The following is a 25,924-nucleotide window of genomic DNA, read 5'->3' as shown; positions in this document are numbered from 1 at the left end:
ATTAGTCTGCACATCTTGTCTTAGACATTTTTTCAAAAATAACTCATATACAGAGAGTAGAGGATAAGCCATAAATAAGGAGAAGATATTTGCCAAACATTTAACCAATAAAAGTTCCAGAAAGCATTCCTATAATGGGTAATAAAAAAAAAAAAAACACCAAAAACCTAACAACCCAATGAGGACAAGTAACAAATACGTATTGCACTGAAGAGAAAACAGTGATGGCCAATACATTTGTGGAAAGACACTCACCCTCATTAATGCTGGAAACTGTAAATTAAATCCATAATGAGATGCCACACCCACCAGACTGGCAAAGCTTTTTGTAAGGAAATTTCATGCACTGCTGGTGGAGTGTAAATTGGTATAACATACTGGAAAACAATTTAAAGTGGAGTTTAACCAGATTTTCTCCCATGATACCTCTACGTCTAAGTATACACCTCTGAAAACTCCTGTGCATGTGCACGGAGGGACATGTACAGGGACATTCAGAGCTGCCAGGTTCATGCAGAAAAACACTTGTAATGCATGAGTTGTTCCTTTTGCAGACCTACTAGGGGTGTAAAAAGCATTGAGGCCACTATTTTCAGGGTTCTCTGTTCTCACTGACACCAGACTCCCCACAGGCTGCTGAGGCTAGACATCCTTCAGTGCACTTCCAGGAAACCTAAAGAAGGCAGTGGGGAATCAGATCCACCCCCACCCACTGACATCCTTTGCACTACCTTTTTACTACTTTGGGAATAAATCAAAACATAAGCAATCTTGAATCAAATCTACTCTCATCCATACTTGATTTGGAACCATGATTCGGAACCATGACTTGCTCGCATGCTGCATGAATATAAAGAACTTAAAAAAGGTAGTGATTATTTTTTTTCACATTACCTGTCAGGATTACGTGCTTTCCTCACTCCATTTCTTTTTTTTTTTTTTTTAAGATTTTATTTATTTATTTGACACAGAAAGAGAGAGCACAAGCAGGCAGAGGCAGAGGGAGAAGCAGGCTCACCGCAGAGCAAGAGGAGCCTGAGGTGGGACTCGATCCCAGGACCCTGGGATCATGACCTGAGCCGAAGGCAGTCGCTTAACCAACTGAGCCACCCAGGCGCCCCTCACTCCATTTCTGACAGAGCACTATCCCAACCTGCCTTGTAATACCGCTATTTGAGTATGGATTTGGGGTCCTTCACCAAGTTCTAATTTTCTTTAGGGAAGTTCCTCCTGTTATTAAATGTTCTAGTCTTTAAGGCCATGCTTTGCCTATAGTGGGTTGTACAGTGCATATCTAATGCGTTAAAATCTCCGACTTAGAAAAGAAACGTCTTCACAGAGGGGCCTCCCTCACAGGCTGGTATCATTGGGCAAACAGTTTAATATTTCCAAGCATCATCAAATGAGAGTCATATAATACTTTTACATCCCAGAGATGCCATGAGTGTTAAATTCAATAGCATGGGAAGATGTCCCTTAAGAGATGTTAATGTACGTCCTTTCTACCCTTTCCTCTGTGTTCCTTTCGAAACGAAGTCAAATGAGATCAGTCTTCCTTCTTTCTGTAGAAGGAAATTAAAACAGTATCAGCCAGTATTCCTGGAAGAGGCTGCTTCCTGGACATTTCCACTCAGGAAGTGAAGGAAAGTATGGAGGAGGATAGCAGAGCTCAGATCACCCTAGAAATCAACAGGCAACGGCCAGGGAGTGACAGCAGGAGAAACGCATAGAAAAAAGAGTAACCTTGGACTTGGAAATCCATAGGACAGCCAGAGACCTTCCAGACCTATTGGAAATGTATGTGTGGTCAAATCTCAGCAATCCTTTCTTCTCGACCTTCTTCAACAGATAACTGCATTTCCCTAAATGATCTCAGACCTTATGCACCGAGCTGGTGCTGAGAGCTGGGGATGAACGAGTGAGCAGGACAGAGGTGCTTCGACAGAGGTGGAGGCATGCACAGTCGGTGGGGCACAGAAAGCTTTCCCGAGCGGGTGAAGAAGGGGCGTCCCAGGCAGACGTGGGAAACGAGAGAGCGTCGCCACCGCCAACCTTAAAAACCCCCGATCCCAGCCTCTCCGGACGTCCTGGTTTGCCATCCTCCTCGGCTCCCAATCAAATCCTTGCCAAGAAGCGAACGGACCTGCACTGTTTTGTTGCCCTGCTCATCCCAGAGCCCCAAGGGCGGGCAGAAAGAAAACGCGCGGTGCCCTGAGTCAGAACTATGAGCGGGGGCGGATCCCGCTGCGGGGGGGGGGGGGGGGCGGGGGCGGGCAGCGGGTCGCGAGTGACGCGACGGAGGCCGGGGGCGGTGGGCTGCGAGGTGACGCGCGAGGGGACCGCGCCGCCCCAGCCCACGTGTCCGCGAGATTTAAAAGTTGGCGGCGCGCGGGGAGGTCAGCGAGCGGCGCGCCCGGGACACAGAGGCACTGCCAGGCCCCCCGCGTGGAGTGGTGGCCCGCGCAGCGCAGAGTCCGAGCCCCGAGCCGCCCGCCAGCGCCGAGATGCCAGGAGCAGCCAACCGCCGCCCCGCGCGGGCCCCCGGACAGGTGGCCGCCGCGCCCCGGCCCCTGCTGCTGCTGCTGCTGCTCGCGGGCTGCGCGGGCACCTGCCTAGGTAAGCGGGCCCCGCGCGCCTCCCGGGCTCCCGCGCCACCGTCCCGCCCCGCGCCCGCCGCTTCTTGCGCCTTTCCCCTGGCCACCCGCCGCGCTCTCTTCCCTCCCTTTCCCGCCTCTTCTGTTGGCTTCTGGTTCTCTCCTTCCCCTCGTGCTGGGGGGCTCCCCAGCTCCTCGCCTTTGACGACCGGCGAGCGGCGCAGGCGCGAGTGGCCCGGCTGGAGCGCAGTCCCTGCCCGGCCGAAATCCCCAGGCCCCGGGCAGCCTGCGGTGGGCGGAAACTTGGAGGGCTCCCTCACACTCGGGATGTCCCTGGCCCGTGGCCGTGAAAACTTCCATAAATTAACATAGTGAAAATTAGGGGCGCCTGGGTGGCTCAGTCATTGAGTGCTTGCCTTCGGCTCAGGTCATGATCCTGGGGTCCTGGGATCGAGCCCCGCATCGGGCGCCCTGCTCGGCGGGGAGTCTGCTTCTCCCTCTCCCTCTGCCTGGGACACCCCTTCTTCACCCGCTCGGGAAAGCTTTCTGTGCCCCACCGACTGTGCATGCCTCCACCTCTGTCCAAGCACCTCTGTCCTGCTCACTCGTTCATCCCCAGCTCTCAGCACCAGCTCGGTGCGTAAGGTCTGAGATCATTTAGGGAAATGCAGTTATCTGCTGAAGAAGGTCGAGAAGGTTTTCCCTCTCTCGCTGTGTCTCTGTCAAATAAATGAATAAATAAATCTATCTTTTAAAAAAAATAGTGAAAATTAAAATGCGTTCCCTTTCGTCGCAATTACTAGAGGGATTGATGGCTAAAGTAAAACGAGAGTTTGATACTTCACCTGCTGATGCCAGGTAACTTGGAGAGGGCGCATCTTCTTTAGTGAGTGAGCTCCTGTTCCGTCCAGATAACCCTGACAGGCCCCATTCTAGCCGTTTAGAAGGGGACATGGTGGGCTCTGTTCCTTTCAGGTTTTGACGCACCAGATCAAGAAAAATGGAGAGTTTTTTTTTTTTTTAATCATAGAGTTGGAGGGGCAAGTGAGCAAGCCCGGCTTTCAGTCCGTGCCACAGCTAAAGCCAGTGAAGGCAGATGTGATTTGATAAAATAGAGACTTCCTGTGCTTGGCTTAGAGAAAAGAAGTGGGAAAAGCAGAAGCGAGATCACGGAGGGATGTCAGAAGGTTGGAAGACAAGGTAGAGCCGAGCCCAGCATGTTCCAATGGGGATATCCCTTCCCTATTCCCTAGAGGTTATGTTTCCAGGTACTTGAGGGATCCATCCTTTACCTCCCACCTCTGAACCCAGAGTCCCCTCCAGGGCCAACCAGTACCCTGCTAAGACCACGAATTTTCCAACTCCACAGCAGTTTCTCTTAGCTTCCTTCTGCTCTCCTGTCAGTGAGGCAGAGGTGGGCAGACCATCTCATCATTGTTCAGAACACTGGGGACTTGAATCCGTAACTGCGGGACCTTTCAGAGCATGCAGGCCAGCCCTCAATTAGACGTGGAGAAACTGAAGCTAGTCTTCTTTTCCAATGTATTTCTTTTTATTGCTGTCTTTTCATTGTTTTTTTCTCCCCCCCTTTCCTGGGGCATTGGAGAAGGGGGCGGGGGGGTGCTCTCCTGCTTGAAAAATGAGGTCATTTGGCTATGGAATCTAAGCAGTCAGAAGTTAGCTAGCGGGCGCCTGGGTGGCTCAGTTGGTTGGGCGACTGCCTTCAGCTCAGGTCATGATCTTGGAGTCCCAGGATCGAGTCCCGCATCGGGCTCCCTGCTCGGCAGGGAGTCTGCTTCTCCCTCTGACCCTCCTCCCTCTCATGCTCTCTGTCTCTCATTCTCTCTGTCTCAAATAAAATAAATAAAATCTTTAAAAAAAAAAAAAAGAAGTTAGCTAGACCTAAACCTTCTCCATCACATAGCCAGCAGTTAGATACAGCATAACTTATGCAAAGTAATGTTAATATTTTTCTGTTTTAAATTTGTTATTGGTAGAATTAGGATGGCAGTCTTTACCTACCTTATTAAGGAAGCAGATAATTATAGTTTTAAAGGTGTCTTTTTCTCCGTAAAGCAAATGTACTTGCCAAGCATGTTACATGTTATATGCTTAGAGTGATATTTGCATCAGTTGGAGATAAGTGCTTTTTTGGGAGGCAGGGGAATTTTCAGGCTGCTTTCTAAAAAAGACAAGTCTTGGGTTTTATTTCAAAAAAGAGCATGTCTGCTGGCTGACCAATCATCTCATATATATCCCCAATATTTCTCAAGCGAAGGGACAAGATGCCTTTTTCACTACACAGAGACCCCTAGACTGCCATTTTGTATCTTTTCCCCCTGTAGACCTGCTCTTGATATTAAAAAAACCTAATCTTATCTCTCTAAAGATGTGAGGGGAAAGGGAAGAGGGGAGACATATAGTGTGATGTTCCCTAGTCCTGAGTCCCTAAAAATGGTACTGGAGGGGAAGCATGACATATATAACCAAACATGGGAGATACTCTACCAAGATTAATCATTATGCAGGATGCAACTGGATGTACCTAAAAAACAGCAAAACATATGTCACAAAGCCAGAGGAAAATAAAACAGTGCCAGTAAGTGGAGCATCCTCGGCAAAACGAGTTAGCAGAACATGAAATAGCAATGAGAAGATGAAGAGCCAGCCACAGGTTTGGTGGATGGAAATGGTTTACTCTTCAGAGAACATTATCAAAATAAAGAAGGAAATTTCCTAAAAGAGGGCACATTTTGGATAATTGCAACAGGCCTTGATTTGGCTTGTGATAGTAAGTGATCAAAATGCCCGAGACTAAATTAAGAAGTGTTTTTTTCGGGACACCTGGGTGGCTCAGTCGGTTAAGTGTCTGCCTTCAGCTCAGGTCGTGATCTCAGGGTCCTGGGATCAAGTCCCGCATCAGGCTCTTTGCTCAGTGTGGAAGCCTCCCCCTGCTCATGCTCTCTCTCTCTTTGATAAATAAATAAAATCTTAAAAAAAAAAAGTGTTTTTTTCCTACTCAGACCCTACTCATTGAATAATTTTTAAAATTCAGTCAGCAGGGACAATTTCTCACTTTCAAACCCTACACTATTTAAGTGCTAGCAATGAGAAAAGAAAATTAGCACCACTTTTAAAGTCTGTTTTTCAGAGAAAGACAAATACTATATGATCTGACTTATATGTGGAATCTACAAAAACGAAAACAAAAAACCCCAACAAAACAAAGTCAAGCCAAGCATGTGAATACAGAGAACAGATGGGTGGTTCACAGAGGTGGGAGGTGAGGGTGTGTAAAATGGGAAAAGGGAGTCAAAAGGTACAAACTTCCAGTTATGAAATAGATAAGCCATGGGCATGTAATGTATAGCATGGTGACTATATGGTATATTTGAAAGCTGCTAAGAGTAAATCTTAGAAGTTCTCATCACAGGAAAAATCTGTAACTATGTATGGTGATGGATGTTAACTAGACTTTTTGTGATGATCATTTCACAATATATACAAATTTAGGATCATTATGTTGTGCACCTGAAACTAATATAATGTTGCATGTCAGTTGTACCCCAATAAAAAGGTCATTTTTTCTTTCTCTTACAGATGGTGTATTTACAGATATAAAAGTTGTCTACCCATATTATTTGCATTAGTTAGTTATACTGTACAATATAAGACTAAAGGTTTCACTTCACTAGATAGTACATACGTATAAATATCTCAAAACTGATCAAAAACAGTGCCGTTTTCATGATCTAGAAGATAAGGGCAATGTTTCTGATTATATTTGAGAAAGTATCTAGTACTGCTATTTCACAATATAAAGCTCACATCTAGGGTATTTTGGGTGGGGGGCGGGAATCACATCAACTTGGGTTAACAGATACACAAAGGAAAGAAAAATAATTCCCCTTAAGGTTTGGGTTTGGTACTAGGATATTAGTGGGTTTCTAAAGTTAAAAGCATTTAAAAATGTTGGCTCCTCTAACCTTTTTACCCTGAGACTACGTTTACATGTGTTGTGTAAGAGCCACCAAGTACCCCTTTTTGATTATATAAGTGCTTGGGACTAAGTTAGATACAATGGCAATTTCTGTGTGGCCCAGGCAGGCATGGGGGCACGGACGGAGGCAAGCTCACGGTTGCTGGTGAGGCAGTGTGGAGGTAGGAGGGTGGGAGACAGGCAGGCATAGAAAGAATATAAAATTGTATTCTTTACATGGGAACACCCTGCCAAACAGAACAGCGGTAGAGTGAATGGAGAAATCAGTGTACATGCTGGTGAAGACTGAATCCAAAGAGAGGAAATCTCTGTGTTTTCCCCTTTGCATCAGTTGTTGGCTCTGGTTCTGTTCTTTTCAGTCAACTCCTGCTCTCGCCCTCCATTCCTCTTTCTCTCACCTTCCTATTATTTAAAGTAACTGTAGACAAGCTGTGCGCGTCCAAGTTGTGAGGAAAGGGCCAATGGCCTTTTAGACTGTTTTCATGACAACATTCATACCCCCCTTTAGGAAACGTTCAGACTTGTTAAAGAGAAGCTTAGACCCAGAATGTTTGTTGGCGCTGCTTAGTTCTGTTGAATAAAGAGGCATCCTCGGTTTCTTTCTACAATGCAGTACTCTATCGCTCTGGATATTCAGTGTTATCCATGGACCAGCAGCATCAGCATCAGGGAGCTTGCTAGACGTGCAGACTCTTGGGCTTTTCCCTGACTGACTGGATTAGAATCTCATTTAGTAAGATCCACCAGGTGCTTTATATGAGAAGTTGAAAATCGCCGATTTATCCCTTCTTGAAAACAGAATCAGCTCAGAGTAATGTCCACCAGACAACAGAAACTTTGAGATACACGTTTGTATGTTGCTATGGTGAGAAATATGTAATTGAGAAGTTTACCCACCTTGAACAGCTGTCCTATGAAAGGGGATACAGTTAGGTTCTGAGATAAATCAACTCTCTATTATGGACCACATGAGTCCTGTAAGTTACTTCTAACACTTGGTGCCACAGAAAATGTAGCTGATAACCACTAATATTATTAGAACTTAAATAATAGTATAAATTTGTGTGAACTCAAGGCAAGACTTGACTGAAAAGTGGCAACATTAGGGAAAAAATCTGTCAGGATTTGGAGTCTGCCAGACCTAGTTTGAAATCAGTCTGTGTTGGGGGCGCCTGGGTGGTTCAGTTGGTTAAGCGACTGCCTTTGGCTCAGGTCATGATCCTGGAGTCCCTGGTTCGAGTCCCTGGTTCGAGTCCCACATCAGGCTCCCTGCTCGGCAGGGAGTCTGCTTCTCCCTCTGACCCTCCCCCCTCTCATGTGCTCTCTCTCATTCTCTCTCTCTCAAATAAATAAATAAAATCTTAAAAAAAAAAAAAAGAAATCAGTCTGTGTTATGTATCTATTTTGGTGACCTGAGACAAATTACTTCATCCTCCCTTCCTTCAGTTTCCTCATCTTAAAGCGGGAATAGGTATAATAGCTACTTCAAAAGTCTGATTAAGGGGCACCTGGGTGGCTTAGCTGGTTAAGCGGTGTTAGTAGGTGCTATCTTATTATTTTTAAAAAGTTCTTTTCTTTAAGCCTGTTCTTAATTTTGCTACATTTGAGATCTTAGAAAAATTTAGTCTTTTACTATAGGATGTTTTCTTGATTTTATTGAAGATAAATGTATACATATAAGAAAATAAGTAGTAATTACATTTAATATTAATAAATATTTTCACAGTGTTTTTACTGAGATAATTTACATAGCATAAATTAGAAAATTGAATCTATGGAGAAAATATTATTTTGGAGGATGTAAGCTAGTTAACATTTTACTTCAATAGTAATTAAAGGCCTAACAAGTAATTCTTTTTTTAAAGACCTTTATTGAAATATACTTTATATGCAACTCAGTGGGGTTTGTTTAAAGATTTTATTCATTTATTTTAGAAAGAGACGGAGAGGGGCACCTGGGTGGCTCAGTTGGTTAAGTGTCTGCCTTTGGCTCAGGTCATGATCCCAGAGTCCTGGGATTGAGCCCCGCATCAGGCTCCCTGCTGGGGAGGGAGTCAGCTCTCCCTCTGACCCTCCCCCCTCTTGTGCTCTCTCTCTCAAATAAATAAAATCTTAAAAAAAAAGATAGAAAGAGACGGAGAGTGCAAGAGCAGGGGGAAGAGCAGAGGGAGAGGGAGAGGGAGAGAGAGATCATCTCCAGCAGTTTCCATGCTGAGTGCAGAGGCTGACGTAGGGCTCGATCCCAGGACCCCTCAATCATGACCTGAGCAGAAACCAAGAGTTGGACACTTAACTGACTGAGCCACCCAGGTGCCCCAACTCAGTGGGTTTTAAGTAGACTTCAAGAACTGTGCAGTTATCACAATAATACAATTTTGCATGACCCCTCCAAAATCTGTTATGTCCATTTGCAGTCAATCTCCATTCTTAACCCCAGCTCCAGGAAACCACTAATGTCTCTATTATTATATATTTGCCTTTTCTGGACATTCCATATAAATGGAATCATACAATACTTGGTCTTTTGCATCTGGCGTATTTGATTTGGCATAGTATGTCTGAGATTCCTCTTTGATGCAGCATATATCAGTACTTCGTTCCTTTTTATTGCCAAATAGTAGTCCATTATGTGCACGCACCACATTTTGTTTATCTATTTTCAGATAAAAGACATTTGGATTGTTTCCACTCTGGGGCTCTTAGGATAATGCTGCTATGCATGTTCATGTACATGTTTTTGTGTAGGAAAAAAAAGAAATTCATTCTTAGAGTAATGTCTTTGAAGTGTTATTAAGGTTTATTTAATAATTATGTATTCTTATACTAAGTCAAATGCTGAAATATCTAGGTGAAATAGGAGGGTAATGATGTGCAATGAAAATGAAAAATGTCATCCAAAACTGAATTATATATAAATGGTTAACTTTAGAAAAAATACTATAAAAATAACATGTACGTATAACTTTATTTTCAGGTGCTCCAGTATTATTTCAAGGATTACAGCCTGAAGAAGAACTACAGCTGTGGAGTGAGGTAAAGCATTGCCCTTATACAAATTAGTGGAAACTTTACCTTCTTTGAAATTATCAAATGAAATAAGATAATTGAGTTTCGGGACAACTATGATTTTACTAACATTCTGATATCATAATATTCAGAATTATTATTCTTTTGAAACAAAAGGAGAGACAAAAAGAAACAAAACAATTATAGCAAATGGTAAAGTAAGATGGCAGAAATAAGCCCTAATAATAGAGTAATTACAAAAAGTATGGAAAAGGACATAGCAAGCAAATATGGCTGTAAGAAAATTGGAGTAGCAGTCTCAATATCTGATAAAATAGAATTCAAATAAACAAACCATCTTAGCAAAGAGGGACCTTATTTTATGCTTTTATTAAATTATGCTAAGTATCTCAGTATGCTCAGATCTTAAATTATGCTCAGTGTCTTATGCTGATAAAAGAATAGCAGGGTAAATGATACAGCCATTATTAGTATGTATTTTTAAAAACTCAAAATTACTTAAAACTGATAGAACTTCAGGGAACATTTGTAGTTAGAGATTTTAATACACTGCTCTCAAAACTGATAGTTAAAACAAATAACATCAGTAGATATAGCAAAGATTTAACCACACAATAAGTTTGGTCTATTAGAAATATTTTTTAAAATCTACACTAAATAGTATACACATTCTTTTTTGAGTATAATTGGAACATTAAACAAAAATAGACCGTGTGTTAGGACACAAAGAAAATTTCAGTAAGTTAAAAAGGAAGCATTTTAAATGTTTTCCGATCATAATGCAATAAAATGAGAAATTAACAACAAAAGTATAACTTCAATATCCCATCTGTTTGGAAAATAAGTAATATTTTGGTAAATAATCCCAGGCTAAAGAGGAAATTACAGAATAGTTAGAATTAAATTACATAAAAACATTATAAATCAAAATTTGGGGGGCCTGGCTGGCTCAGTCAGTAGAGCATGCAACTCTTGATCTCAGGGTCGTGAGTTCAAGCCTCATGTGGGGTGTTGGTGGACTAGAAGTGCCTGAGAGTAAATGCTCCCAACACTGAAAATAACCCTCAGTTGGTGACCCAAGGGAATCGGTGGGTAAATACCTCAGCTGCTTCGTCCCTCAGTTGGGATAACAGATGTATTCTGCATTGGCTCCTAGAATTCCCCAGACAGATTGATCCCAGTTACTCATGGTGGTAATCTGCTTGATAACATACACTTTATGGGATTCCTTCTCTTCCCTGTTTGTCTTCTTCACTATTCTGCCAGTGCTTCTTGGATCATCTCCCTAATAATCTACTCATATCCACATCACTATCTCAAGGTCTGTTTCTGGGAGAACCCAAACTAAGGCAGAAATGCACAACTTACAATAAAAGTAACATTAAAAATCAGAGGGAAAAGCAGAGATTGTTTGGCAAGTGAAGGTTGAGAAACTGGCTCGCTGTATGGAGAAAAATAAAGCTAACACTCCACTGATGATTTTGTAATGTATGTAAATATCAAATCACTATGTTGTGCACCTGAAACTAATATATGCCAATTATTCTTCAATAAAAAAACTAACAAGTGGGCTCCAAGTTGATTAAAGATCTAAATATAAAGGGTAAATTATAGAGTTAATAGAATATATCTTTTCTATTAGGAAAATATCTTTGTGAGCTAGGAGCAGGGAATGACTTCTTAAACAAAATTTCAAATAGAAATCATAAGGCCAAAAAGATGATGGATTGAATTACATTAAAAGTAAAGATTTCTTTCAAAAGGATTACATTTAAAAAGTAAGAGCCTTTGAAAGTTGTTGGTTGTGTCTAAAACTGACAAAGGAATAATTTCTAGAATCTCTAAGATATTCCATCAAACCAAATGGATAAAGATAGGGATCCAAGGCAAAAGTAGACAAAAAGAACAGATAATTTACAAAGAAGAAACCTAAAGGCCAACAAGCATCTAACAAGATGTTCAGATTTATTAGTAATAATGAAATGAAAATTAAGACAACAACGAAGTGTTACTCTCTACCCATTAGACTGGCAAAAAAATGGAGTCTAGATAATGGCAAGTGTTAGCAAGGATGTGGGATGTACAAACCTCACTCATTGCTGGTGAGAGTGTCAACTGGTGGAGCTACCTGGAAAGCAACCTGGATATCCTCTTGATCTAGCATTCCATCTCCTGGGCATGTAGCTCAAAGGTGTCCTCCTATAGATCCATAAGTGGAGGATAGATACAAGGAGGTTGATTACAGCTTTGCTTTTAATGGAATTGGAGGAAACCCAGCTGTCTATCACTGGGGAATGGGTAGGCAACAGACATAGAGTAGGTGCACATTTTAGAGTATTCTATAGCAGTTAGAAGCAGCATACTAGATGTCCCCAGTAACATGGATAGATCTCAAAGTATAGTGTTAAGTGAAAAAGGTAAGAAAGTACCATACATGCACACCAAATAGCAATACAAATTTTACAAGAACCTAAATGGAGACTACTCATCAAATAAATTAGAAGAGTTGCCCGTGGGAGGATGAACTAGGAGTAGGAAATTGAAATATAAAAGAATAAATAAATAAAGCCATTTCAGTGATGATCATGAACTAGGAGCTGAGGAGAATATTCTGTGTACCTAAGCCACCTCTAACAAAATACATAAAGGAAGAGATAAGATGGATAGTAAGTGCCAAGCACTACACAATCTCTAATGGCATAGAAATTCATAAAGTCTGTTATAAGGTTCTCTGCCTTGGTATAGCAAAATACATGCTAGAGGTATATAAACAAGAAGAATAATTTAGACAACAGACATTAATGTATAATTCAGAAACATTTATTTTAGCTTGAAATTATCTATATTTCTGTAGAAAATCTTTGAAGAAATATTTTAGATGATAAAGCTGGGAAAAAACTATTGTTGTAAAACACTATCAATTCTTTTACAGAAAAAGATACTTAAAGAAATTAAGACGCTAGGGGCGCCTGGATGGCTCAGTCATTAACGGCTGCCTTTGGCTCAGGTCATGATCCCAGGGTCCTGGGATCGAGCCCTGCATCAGGCTCCTTGCTCAGCGGGAAGCCTGCTTCTCCCTCTCCCACTCCCCCTGCTTGTGTTCCCTCTCGCTGTCTCTCTCTGTCAAATAAATCAATAAAATCTAAAAAAAAAAAAAAGAAGAAGAAGAAGAAATTAAGATGCTAAAACATGTACTTTTCTGCTGGAGGTTTTAAAAATGACTGAGCTATTCAGACACTAGAAACACATCCTTTTCAGACCTTATACAGAAACCTAACCGTTTTCAAACAGATTCATCAACGGGCTCTCCAGAGTTCTCAGAAGCAATTAGGGGCACTTAAAACCATTAGGGCTACCAGCTGAGTAAAATGAACAAATGCTTATCCAAATGGAAAGTGGGTGAGCAGTGTTGCTGTGCCTTTTAAAGAAAAGAGAACAAAGACTGAAGAGCTTTGCAATTATCTCCTAATTTGATTAATTGGTGTTTTTTCTTATTCTGATATTTCTGATATCTTCAAACAATATTGATGCACTGATTAGTTAGCCCTTAGATTCAAGGGTTCGCTGTTCTTGGACGAGGCCACCTCACCTCGGCCGGCAGCCTGGTCTGCAGGTGGACAGCTTTGCCTTTGATCATGTGGTATCTTCAGATACCTAAGGACCACAAAAACCTTAACGCGAGGAACCAGTTTCCTCCAACCCTACTGATGCAAACTAAGTAACACTTAGGGGTGATATATTAAAACATTGGTCACAATTCAAAGCTTTAGAAAGGTATCTTTTTGCCTTTCCCCTCTCAATTGACTTCTCTTTTTATTTTTCCACAAATTCAATGCAATTTAATTTAAAGAATATTTATTGAGCACTGATTCTGGGCAAGTCAGATATGGCATAGCTCCTGCCCTGTGTGCATATATATGTGTGTGCATGCGTATGTGTGGGTGTCTTTGTAGTCGTGATTCTGGATTTGTACGGCATGGAAGAGGGGCAGGTGGGTGGGCACAAGGGATAAGAGGAATTAAAAAAAAATTCCCTAACTATTTGTGACCTATGGAGAATATGACAGGCTCTGTGAGGATAAAAAGGAAAGAGACATTAAGCCTTTGGTCTTGGATAATATTGTATACCTTCGTTATTCTCTAAATTGGAGAATCGTATGTTATAGTACATGTTCATCTTGGAATCAATAAGGAGCATGAGGAATTATGACCAAAGAGTATGATTATCCCCTCTTCAGTAAAGGGTAAGAATGGAAACTAAATCAAACTAATCAACAAAGAATAAACAGAACTCAACTTAAATCACCCCAGACAGACAAGAAATCAGGACTATTTCTCCCAGTCCCATTTTAAAAGGCCACCAAAGAAATAAATGCCATAAACTACTCCAGACATCCAGCTTTAGTGCTTAACTTCGCAGCACAGTTTTTTAATGATTAATGTAAAATCTCTTATACTACAGTTCAAAGTCTTTCAGTTTTTCTCTTTAGGATAAAGGCTGAAAACTGCTGTCAACTGTAGTTCAATAAACCTTTATTTTTTTTTAATCTGTAAAGATTTCTTTATTTCAACCACAAGAGCTAATATTCCCTACTTCTAACTATTGCCGTTAACAAAAATACAACAGTATTTTGTTGTACTGCCACCTCCTTTTTCATAAAGATCATTTGATATCACATTTTATTTATAAAATTCAAAATGTTCCTTAGTACTACAAAACACAGGCGAGTCCCTGAACATCTATTTCATGGTAACGTACATCCATGTTATAAGTAAGCCACAAACAATATCTCCATTTAGATTTTCATCATGTATTGTATATTAAATTGTCGTTAATCTTCAAAGGGAAATTAGATATGCACGAGTCCCACTGAATGAAGAAGCTGCATCACATTATCTTTGCTGCGCCCACAATCATCCACATGATTTCACACACCCACTAGGAATACAGGTATTTCATGAAGTGATTGGAGAGTAGACACACATTAAAATTTGCCAGTTATAAATGCCAAATAGGGTCAGTATAAAAAAGCATGTTGTAATTAATTATACCTGTCCAAAAATCCATCCCCTTTATCTTTTGAAGCATACTAGCAAATACATTATGTAAGCATTTAACTCATATTCCCTATAATAAATACTCTGACTTGAAGTAATGTCTGAAGAGAGTGACTGACTGACTTCTACTGTCAATTTTGACATTTATTGACATTTGATGTTCCACGAAATACTTTTCTCAATTTTTCTATCTGTAAAGTTATTTTCCTTTATGCACTCCCTGGTGTTTTCTGAGGGGTATTTTTTAAAACAAAGGTCTTTCCTCTTTCATTACATTTCTAGAGCTTGAATCTAGTGTGACTTTGGGGATACTGAGTAATGACTGAATTCCAGTTAAAGGCTTTGCCACTTTCTTTACATGTTATGTTTCTCTCCTGTATAAGACCTATGATGGTGAGTCAGTTGTGAGTTCCAGTGAGAGGCTTGCCACATTCTTTCTATTGGTAAGGTTTCTCCTCAGTATGAACTCTGTGTTGGTGAAGAAGGGTTGAGAAGTCCTTAAAGATTTTACCACATTCTTTACATTAATAAGGCTTCTCTCTAGTATGAATTCCACGATATTGAATAAGGCTTCGCCACTGATTAAAGGGCTTCCAAATTCTTTATATTTGTAAAATTTCTCTCCAGTATAAGTTCTCTGATAACAAGTCAAGGATTAGCATTGTTTAAAGGCTTGCCACATTCTTTAACTGGCACTCATGCCTTACTCAACAGCAAAGAATTCAGAAATCTATAAACTTGATAAATGTGGGATGATGCTTAACCATCCATCGGTGCTCAATAAGTATCAGAGTATCAATCATTGGGAAGAACTTTACCTGTGTAGTAAAATTAGAAAGGCCTTTACAGAGGAATCAAACATAAAAAAATACCAGAGCCCGGAGGGGAAGGGAAGGAAAAGTAAAATAAGATGAAATCAGAGAGAGAGATAAACCATAAGAGACTCTTAACCATAGGAAACAAACTGAAGGTTGCTAGAGGGGAGGGTTTAGGGGGATGAGGTAAGGGGGTGATGGGCATTAAGGAGGGCACTTGAAGTAGTGAGCACTGGGTATTGTATGCAACTGATGAATCACTGAATTGCACCTCTGAAACTAATAATATAGTATATGTTAATTGACTTTAAATAAAAAATTTTAAAACAACTACCAGAGCCTTTATAATGGAGAGAGAATAGATCAATGCAGTGAATCTGAAAAAGAGTTTAAGCAAGGCTCAAATGCTATTAAACATCTGAGGACTCACTTTCCAGAGAACCATTATAAATGTAATAAATGTGTGAAGGTCTTTTCTGAAAGCTCAGATCTTATTATACATAAGAGTATCTATATTGGAGAGAATCCTTATAAATGTAATGAATGTGGGGAAAACTTTTAACCAGTCCTCCAATCTCGCTGAACATCAGAGAATTCGTGTTGGAAAAACCCGTAGAGATGTAATAAATCTGGGAAAATCTTTAGTCAGTGGTCATGTCTAAATAGACGGAAGACAACCTGAACTGGAAAGAAAACTTACAGATGTGAAGAGTGTGGCAAAACCTTTACTGATTCCCCAGTAAACCTTCACTGAACTAGAACCCTTTCCTAATGCTGGCTCCTTGCTAGAGAACTGGTAGACTGCAGTTGTGTAGAGTTTTTTCTGTATGCTGTTTATCATTTAGAACTTATGCTATTATCATGTTAATTTAGATGATGTGATCAGATTTATGTAATAAAGAACCACATGATAACAGTGCCCCTTAATTTTGAGGCTATTCTTTCTATTCTAAGATGTAACTGGCATTTTTATTTTCTACAGATAGATGACGCTTGTTCGGCCTTGCTGTCCCTTGATTCTCAGCCTCAGGTAATTCCAGTTGGAGGTGTTTTGTAGTAACATAAGTAGGTGTCACTCCATTTCTCCCTCCGGACCTGTCATGACGTTATCGACTCATTAAAACATGTGAACACATTAGAAATTATTACATTACTGGCAGGTAATAATCAGTGCTGTGAGTTTATGTTGTAAGGTCGTGCTGGGGCCTTTCTCTCTAAGGGAAATAGGTTTGCAGATAATATGCACATATTTTGGAAATGAAAATGCTAATTTCAGAATCAAGTTCTGTGTTAGATTAAAAATAATGTATCTGTTGTTGCATTTGGAGGCTAATATCCTCTCCCTCGACTGAGTTTGAAACCCATAGAGAAACATGGAGTCAGACTTACGGAGATCCAAGTATCACTGTAACTGAAAAGTCAATTTATGAATGTGGCCTTCGATCGGATACCAAGTGTGTTTGCTAAAACTACTCCCAGAATTTAACGGGGGCTTAGAGGGGGGCTTACAGGGTGATTCGAGGCCTCCCAGCCTGTCAGGTTTTCCGGCCCAGGGCAGAGACCCAACAAGAACAGCCAGCCAGCGGGCTGGCTCCCTAGGAGGAAAGGGCTGAACGGAGCCTGCCCGGTTGCCTCCTCCCGGTCATCGGTCAGGGGACTCCCTCCTCTTCCCCCAGGGAAGAGTTCGGAGAGGGTTGAGAAGTGAGGAGTGTTCGTCTAGCTCCTGTATGTGGAAGCGTGAGGCGTTGACGGTAAGCGGGCCCTCGGGATGCCATCTCTGCGGCTCTACTTCCTGGTGTGGGTGGCGCAGAGTCAGCGTCCGGGGGCTGCCTTTCTTCATCCGAAGCACAAGTTTCCTGGACCGAGAGGAGGGCTCAGCAGAGGCTCTCCGCTCAGCCTCTTTCCGAGCAGTCAGCGGTGTGCCTGGGGCGTAAGCCCTACGTGGTCTGGCTGAGGGGCCACGCCACGGTCACGTGGCCCTCCCCACGCCACGGTCACGTGGCCCTCCCCGAGCGCCGTCCCGGCCCCTGGGGAGAAGCAGCTTGCAATGAGGAGAAGCGCTACCTTCCTCCTGCCTCAACCCACGCCCATCTGCAGGCGAGCACGCGCAGCAGCTCGTGGCGTTGGATGGCAAAGCAAGACCGGGATCACAACGGATGACATTTCTGAACGATGTTTCAAGTCGCTGGAGGAGCACTGATGGCTATAGAACATAGGATGGATGTTAATCGGCATATAAGCTTCTGCATTGTATTTAAAATTCAGGAACACCCTCAGAATCATTTTATGTCTTCAGTACTAAAAGGATGAATTTAAAACGCTCATCTAGACACCATGAAGCCAGACGAAGCTTTTACCGAATTTGGAGACTGTGCACCTTTTGAGGAGAGCTCTGGTAAATTTACTATGGAACCGTTTACATTTACTGATACAACTTTTAAAAATCATTACTTTTCGCATTAACTATGATTTTATTATTTATGTGATTATGCGAACATTCACATACAGAGCATTCACATTCAAAACATTTTTACCGAATAGGGAAGAAAGGATCTTTAAGGTCCACAAATTTAAAAAAATATATTAAAACCTTAGTGTAAGAAAAATCCTTAAAGAAAAGTTAGTTGTAGCGCAGAGAATAATGGCTGCATGAGAAGAATAGCTGGAGAAAATGCAACATGTTTTGAAACTTTTTCCATCAAACTTCAGTCTTGTTGCCAAGCCTTGTCTGGCTTCAAAGCTGTGTTCTCAGGAAACACTAAATTTATTCTTCTGTGTGTTAAGAGACGCATGACATCACTAGATACTTTCTTTTTATTGTTTTGTGTTTTACAGCATTTCTAGATGGGCCGTAAAAGGAGGTTTCAGGAATGTTTCCAGATTTTTATGGGGTGACTTATGTACCCAGTCCTGAAGAGAAAAAGTGGGAAGGAGTGTATCAGTGTTACTCTTTCTCTCATCCAATTCCCTGGCCATAGGCTTAACAGTCAATGCCAAGGAAATACAGGGATGTCGATGGCCAAGCTCCCATGTCTACACTGGACCAACTATTGGCCACTTCCTTCACACACGGGAACAACCCTTCCTGTCCTGTATATCTCACAGCTGTGTTTTAAGGACAGAATGCGAATTAGGTATATGAAAGTATTTTGCAATTTATTGAAGCACTACATAAATAGGAGCCAAATCATATTATTCCTAAATATCACCACAATGTGCATGGCAGGCAAACAAATGGAAGAGAACAAAGCAGACCTCTGATGCGCTGGGGAGGATGCTCAGAGAAGCTGGTTCAGGACTCCATCTGGATCCCTAGCTATAAGCCACCCTGTCTACATGCACTGTTGTTGCAAGGGCGAGACCCTCGGCGGCCCCGAACAATCCTTTATGGCATGTCTTCGAAATTAAGAGTAACTGCAGCTGTAAATCCAGCTTTACAGACCACACATTCTTTATTGCTATTATTGTTAACTGCCATGTACCTGGCACTGTGCTAAGAGCTCTACCTACACTTAATCCTTCCAAGAACCCTCCGAAGTGATGTTGTCAACCCCGCCTTGCAGCTGAAGACACTGAAGTTTAGAGAGGTTAGGTAACCAGCCCAGGGTGTCACAGCTGAAGAGCAGAACTGGGACTTGCACTGCTTTAGAGTTGGCTCCTCAGCTCCATAACCCATGTTTTTAACTACGAATTATATGGCTCCCCACCCCCCAGCCCTGTTCCAGCTCCTCGGTACTTCTATGCATTTATTCAGTAATCAATTGTTCATGGTGCTAGTGTGCTGAATTCTGTGCAAAGCAGGTTTCGCCCCTGCTTGTCCATTTGTGTTACTCCTCACCACACCCAGCTGGCTCCTAACCACAGGGAGCCCTGCCCTACTTCTGTGCTCAGATGCTTTGAAAAACCTGATCCTGGGGTGTGCAGTCAGCAGCCTGGAAGGGTGGTAACTCACATTAGGTGCACGGTGTGCGGCTTCTTCCCCTCCAACTCCCATTGTTTGCGAGCCATCGCAGGATTTTCAAATTAGCCAATAATGAGTAATATTCAGTGAGGCTCACAGCTTTGGCATGTGGATTCAGACTCTGCTACAAGCCGGGAAGAATAATCCCTCTTTTGGCCCTGTTCTAGTTTCTCTCAGTCATAGAATTTCATGGACACTTAGCTAGTACTGAGAACTATGTATCTGGACCACAGTGGAAGCCTTGATCCACGCATATGTCCCGCATACAACATTCCCCCCCCCCTCCCCCGGTTGCAAGGAAGGTTTTACTTTTAGGAGCCAAGTTTTTGTCATGAGAGAAACCAAGGGATTCCTACAGAGTTTTAATGGGACACAAGAAGGATTCTATTCTGAGTTTTTGGAATATCCTTGCGCTCCTAACATTCGACAGTTCTATCTTCTACATGTTGTGAAAGCAAAAGCTTGGCTATATATCTTCTCGTTTTCATTAGGCATCCAATGCATTGGAGGAGCTTTGCATTACAATTATGGGGACTCTGCCAAAACCCCAGGTAAGGCTGAAATAGTATTTTATTTGTAGGGGAAAAAATTGCTCAGTGATACCATGGAATTCCTTCTGGAAGAAAATATACCCAATTTAGGAAGCATTTCATGAAGAGCTAAAAGAGCCTAAGTTGATTTTGGATAAGAAACAAATACTTCAGCTTCTCAGATGTTTGAGAATTTCGCGTCAATAATAATGGAGTTTACGATCATCTAATTAGAAAATCATATGCTCCCCTCATAAGACATATTCTAGTTCTGGTGAGAGAAATTTGGGATCATTTTGGCTCTTTTTGTCTTCCTAATTTATACTACAATTGGAGAACTGATGTGTCGCAGCTTAGAGGTTAAAACATTGTACTTTATTAGAGAGAATATGAAAAAAGCAAACTTATTGTCAACATCAGTTTGAAAATTATATTCTTACTGGGGCTCCTGGGTGGCTCAGTCGGTTAAGCGTTGGACTCTTGATTTCAGCTCAGGTCATGATCTCAGGGTTGTGAGATTGAGCCCTGCATTGGGCTCCTGGGGCTCCTTGCTGGGCATGGAGCCTGCTTAAAATTCTCTCTCCCTCTGTCCCTCCTGCCCCCTCCCTGCACTCTCTCTCCCTAAAAAAAGAAAGACGAAAAAAAGAAAGAGAGAGAAAGAAAGAAGGAAATAGAAAAAAAGAAAGAAAAGAAAAAAAAGAAAATTTTATTCTTACTGTGATGCCTTGGTTTCTTAGTAAAATTATTCGATTCATCTAGGAGAACTTTTTGTCCTGGAATGAGGATAAGTGAGAACTTGAAAAATAGCATAATGCACTGTACCTTAGATTGTATTCTGTATCCTATAGATGAACTTATTTTCAAACTACTTTATTAAGGAAAAGAGCCACAGGCTTAGAATTACATTTTTCATTAATAATTCTAATCTAACTATGATCATTGGTGGATTCTGACTTACAGAGTTTTCACATTTAATAATCCAAAGAAACCTTGATATTTTAAAAGTATAAATGTTTCTGAAACTAAAACAAGTGTTTACAACTGCATTTTTGTAGTGTTTTTAGTGGTGTTATTTCCAAAACACTTAATTGACTTTTTTTCCTTATTAAGATAAAAGGAATGACAATGGTGCTCACCCATGAGTTTCTTTTTGTATTAAAAGCAAATGAGAACAAAAAAGAACAACAAAAAGGAATGATATGACTCATTCTAATAAAACAGATTTTTGGATGGAGAGAGGAATATTGAAAAATTTATGGAAAAGACAAAAATAACTCAATCTTATTATTTAGTGGTAACAACTACAAGGATTTTGATGTGATTCCTTACAGTCTTTTTCTCTCAGGATTTTAATATGCGATCATGTCATAATTTCCTGTTTCACCACTGTTGAACTATTAGGATGTTTCTAATTTTATTGTTTACTTATAAATAATATGTAATTAATTTCCCATTTATTTTTAGAGCAATATATGCTTAACCAATTTCAGTTTAAAAAATTTTATAATGTTATAAACTTTATACTACATATAGTATATGATTATAATATACTACAATAATATAATAATATAGTATTTTATATATTATATATTATAATTTTATAATATGTTATATGTATGATATTTATTTCTCTCTTTTTTCAACAGGAAACAGATGAAAAAGATAATACCAAAAGGGTAAGGTGATTTCCATAAATACATACACTAAAAAATAATAAATGAAACCAGTAACCATCTATAGTAAATCTAACTACCTTTTTTTTTAACAGTTCTTATTTCATTATTCGAAGACACGGAAATTGGGCAATTCAAATGTTGTGGTAAGGTGTAGAATTACTTCTTATTAGTAATCACTAGTATTTTTTTTAAATCTGTTTTTGCAGTTTAATAGAGCTAGGTCAGAATTCATGCTTTTTCCTTTAAAAGTTTATATGTGGATAAATAAATGGAATTCAATATTTATTATACATTTAGTTTATTTTATATCTTAATAACTACATGTACATTAAGTTTATTCATTCATTCAACAGTTATTTACTGGGTACCAAACATGTGCCAAGCACAAGTCTAGGTACTAGAAATACAGCAGTAAATGAAATAGAAAATTAAAAAAGAAATCCCTCCTGTTATGAAATTTACATTCTAGGTGCAAAAAAAAAGCACAAATGATTAAGTAAAACATATTGGTTTAGATATCAATTAGTACAAGGAAAAAACAGATTTAACCAAAATCATTTTAAGAATTATCTTAAAAGAAAGATGATTGCCAAAAATGTCATTAAATATAACTAGAAATATCCACTTCTATTCTTCAGCTCTCCTTATTTGTAATTAGGCTTTTAATGTGAGAATTTACTAAGATTAGCCAGATACCAGTAACATGAATTCAGTTCACTCCTAAATTGTGTGGTTTTAGTGGTAGTTTTTCTTTTTATATGCATGGATTTTTAAAAGGCTATTCTGGTGTTTCAATCTGGAATGCTTAGTAATTATTCAACTATAATATTCCTTCTATGCTTGTGACTCACTCCCATGGACCAATTTAGGGAATGAGGAGCATAGTGTATTTTAAATATACGTGTACCTATGAAAAGGTAACTAATATAAACTCAGTTTTAAATGTTTGTCATATTGAATATTCTTATGTATGAGGAGTTGAATGTTAGGATGAATTGGTTAACAAATAACCATCATATAGGACTTAAAGTAATCCATTTGATAAATTTGAATTTAATATTTGTGAGAAGGTTCAATTCAAGCCATGCCTTTAAAATGAAACTATCAGGTATCCACACGTCTCAAATGTACTTTCATTTTCTTCTGCTTGACATCTTTACATTTTGAGAAAATGTATCTTAGTCACATTTTTCGCTATCAATGACACATTTGTCACTTTTCGTGTCCCCTGTTGTCTTGTTCCATATGTTCAGTTTTAAATACAATATATATTTTGTGAAGGAGATTCCCAGATGTGTGTACCAGATAATCTTCCAGACAAACATTTTCATAGCAGAAAACTGATTCTCACGGAGTTGGTTTCATCTGTCCAAACCATTTTGCCTAAGTCTGGAAGCAGACAGCCTTTTGCCTCTCAGAGAGATGCAGGCGGTTGATTTACTTGCTGGCAGCTGATGATGGGGCTGAGGCCCTAAGGAAAGTGTTTCTTCAGCATAATGACAAGATCCTAGCATAGAGCTACCACATTTTTTTCAATCTCTTGGCTTATTCTCCATGTTCTTTGAAGTGCTCTCAAAGGGCTACATTACATAACATCTTTCTTGTTCTTTTTTGTCTGGAGCAAGTAGAGTGGGTAAAACCAAAACCAAAACCAAACAAATAGGAAACCGTCTTTATGCCCAATGCTGAGAAGATTTTGTGCTCATCACGTGTGTGTGTGTTCGTGTCTCTCAGTCGTCTGTCGTGCATCCGTTACTGCAGCTTGTTCCTCAACTGCATGAGAGAAGAATGAAGAGATTCAGACTGGACGTATGTAACACAAACTGCATGCTTGCTTTGCCACTCTTTGTGGGGCTGTTAATTCCCAGTTGTGGTGATGTAGAAGACACTCTTTTTCAGGATAAGCCTGACATAAACACCCTAAAGAAGAGCATCTGTTTGCAGAAGTGTTTTCACTCAGGAAGAAAAGAGAATCTCATTCCCCCTCCCCATATTACGTCCCCTCAGATCCAAGCTGAGGGCAATGAGGGAAGCTGAGGTTACATTCCCTTCCAAGGGCCATGACCCTCCCAGTGAGGAAACCTATTCTTGGCTTAAGGAAAGGACAGAGCAACGTGCCTAGTCCTTAGGTAGGAACAGGAGAAAAGATGAAGGACAGTTTACCGCCCCTCGGTGAACAGGTTGGCTGTTGGCTAGGATGGTAAGCTTTCTATGTTAGGAAGATGTTAGGAAGAGTAAGGCTTGTGAACTAAATAGATCAGAAACTAAACTCAGGCATTTTGGGTTTTTCACAATTAAACAGAAATATGGCCCAAATCCAGTATCTGTTTAAGAGGAATACAACTGGGTTTTAACAGGTTTTTAACTAGAGATTGTGGAGTTTTTATTGTCATTTAAAAAGAATTTTTAACTCTTTCATTGATGAAAGTTTCTAGGTATTATTTTTAAGTAATGCCTTACATTGTTGTAATGCTTTATAGTTTTAAGTCTTACATTACCTCAGTTTATTCTTTTGGCAGCTCTGTTAGTACTTATACAAGTATGGTTATCCCCAGGGGCACCTGGGTGGCTCAGCAGGTTAAGCGTCTGCCTTCAGCTCAGGTCATGATCCAAGGGTCCCGGGATGGAGCCCCGCATTGGGCTCCCTGCTCAGTGGGAAGCCTGCTTCTCCCTCTGCCTGCCGCTCCCCCTGCTTGTGCTCACTCTCTCTCTCTGTGTCAAATAAATAAATAAAATCTTCAAACAAACAAACAAGTATTGTTATCCTCAGTTTGCTAAAAGGGGAACAACTCAGAATAAAGGTGTTTTCCAAGACCATGCTGGTAAGTGAGGTTAGAGATTACAGCAGTTTTCTGACTTCTAGTCTAGGCAAATACTTTTTTCACTATGCTGTCTTTTTATTGTCTAATCTAGGATACTTCTATTATTTCTTTAAAAGATTTTAAGTGATCTCTACACACAATGGGGCTTACAACCCCGAAATCAAGAGTGGCACACTCCACCGACTGAGCCAGCCAGGCTTCTCTTATTTTATTGTTAGATTTTCCCTTAATTTAAGTACCATGTTAATTTTATTCTTAAAATACTACCAATGGTCTTCAAGTACTTTTAAAAAATGCATACAGTTTAGGCAAATAAATTCCTCAAAATTTATTTTTATGGTCACTATTTCCTTACTAAATTCTTCACATTCTTAAACTAAGCTTCCATCAAGGAAGACAAAATCTGCTGCCAACTTGAATAAGAAATGTAAGAGGAATTGTAATAGCCTCTTAAAATTTTAGGATTTTCAGTATGAAAAAATGAATAAAATTCGTTGTCAAGAAACATCCTAGAAGTAATATATGCTTTTTGGAATTAACTTTTACTTTCCGAAGATTTTGCTTGACTGATGAAAAGTGTAAGATTTCAATTTAAAGATCCAGTTTCTTAAAATACACCAACAAATTATTAGTTTACTATATCACTCCAGTGTCATTGTTTACTAGAGCTAAACACTCAGTATTGTGGCCTGTTTGGGTCTTTGAATGTTCCACTTTGAGTGAGACTATATTTCCAGAAAACTAGGAATATATAACCTCTGACTTAGCAGTCTATCCTGTTGGACAAACAACTCCTAAAAGTATTTTGCAACAAGCCAAGTTTCATAGGAACTGATGAAGGAAAAGAATGTAAGACACAAATAGAAAAAAATTACAGTAGAGTGTTAGCTTTGCTGGGCCTAAGTCACCTAATTTTAAAACAGATTTTTGATAGTGAAATGTTTTGTGTTCTTAAAGAAAATGAGTTTTCAGATCTTAGTGCATTCAGACACTTTTCTTAAACATTTTTTGTTAGACATCCTCACTTCCATCCCCACAGCTTTTTTATTTCTACTTCCCAAATTCTTTCTCCAATAAGAAGACTAAAAAGACCTGTATGTTTGGGCTTGAAAGTTTTAAAATTGGACACTATTTCAGTTATATTTTTCCCTGCCTTTTTTTCCTGTTTAAAATAACATATATAACTTTTCTTATATAAGCATATAAATATATAGTTTCTAAGTGTACATTTTAAAATATTACGTAATTTGGGGAGTATATAGTCAGGATGAGAATTAGGTACAAAATATTGAGAATTTAAGATATATTACTTGTAAAGCAAGGATTTTGAAGGTTTTTTTTTAAGTTTATTTATTTAGGTAATCTCTACACCTAATGTGGGGCTCGAACTCATGACCCTGAGATCAAGTCACATGCTGTTCCAACTGAGCCAACCAGGCACC

General features: G+C 40.0%; 1 protein-coding gene across 8 annotated transcripts in view; it reads left to right on the top strand.

The window, feature by feature from the left end:
* NMU (neuromedin U) overlaps positions 1-25,924 on the top strand; it is a 198,925-nt gene that overhangs the window by 167,419 nt on the left and 5,582 nt on the right. For 4 of the 8 annotated variants that reach the window (XM_045881112.3, XM_064584509.1, XM_064584510.1 and 1 more), the window contains 6 exons: positions 9,569-9,627; positions 16,476-16,523; positions 19,946-20,005; positions 21,631-21,660; positions 21,753-21,803; positions 23,395-23,469. In XM_045881112.3, the coding sequence (XP_045737068.1) occupies positions 9,569-9,627; positions 16,476-16,523; positions 19,946-20,005; positions 21,631-21,660; positions 21,753-21,803; positions 23,395-23,469 (323 nt within the window). Of the gene's footprint in view, positions 1-2,345; positions 2,617-9,568; positions 9,628-16,475; positions 16,524-19,945; positions 20,006-21,630; positions 21,661-21,752; positions 21,804-23,394; positions 23,470-25,924 lie in introns of those variants that run through there. The other 4 variants (XM_064584505.1, XM_064584506.1, XM_064584507.1 and 1 more) reach the window with 3 other exon arrangements.

Source organism: Mirounga angustirostris, unplaced genomic scaffold (assembly GCF_029215605.1).
Source record: "Mirounga angustirostris isolate CCGP_5_RB_7025 unplaced genomic scaffold, mMirAng1.0.hap1 SCAF_2, whole genome shotgun sequence".
Classification (NCBI taxonomy): Eukaryota; Metazoa; Chordata; class Mammalia; order Carnivora; family Phocidae; genus Mirounga; species Mirounga angustirostris.
This window is presented reverse-complemented; position numbering and strand designations above follow the sequence as displayed.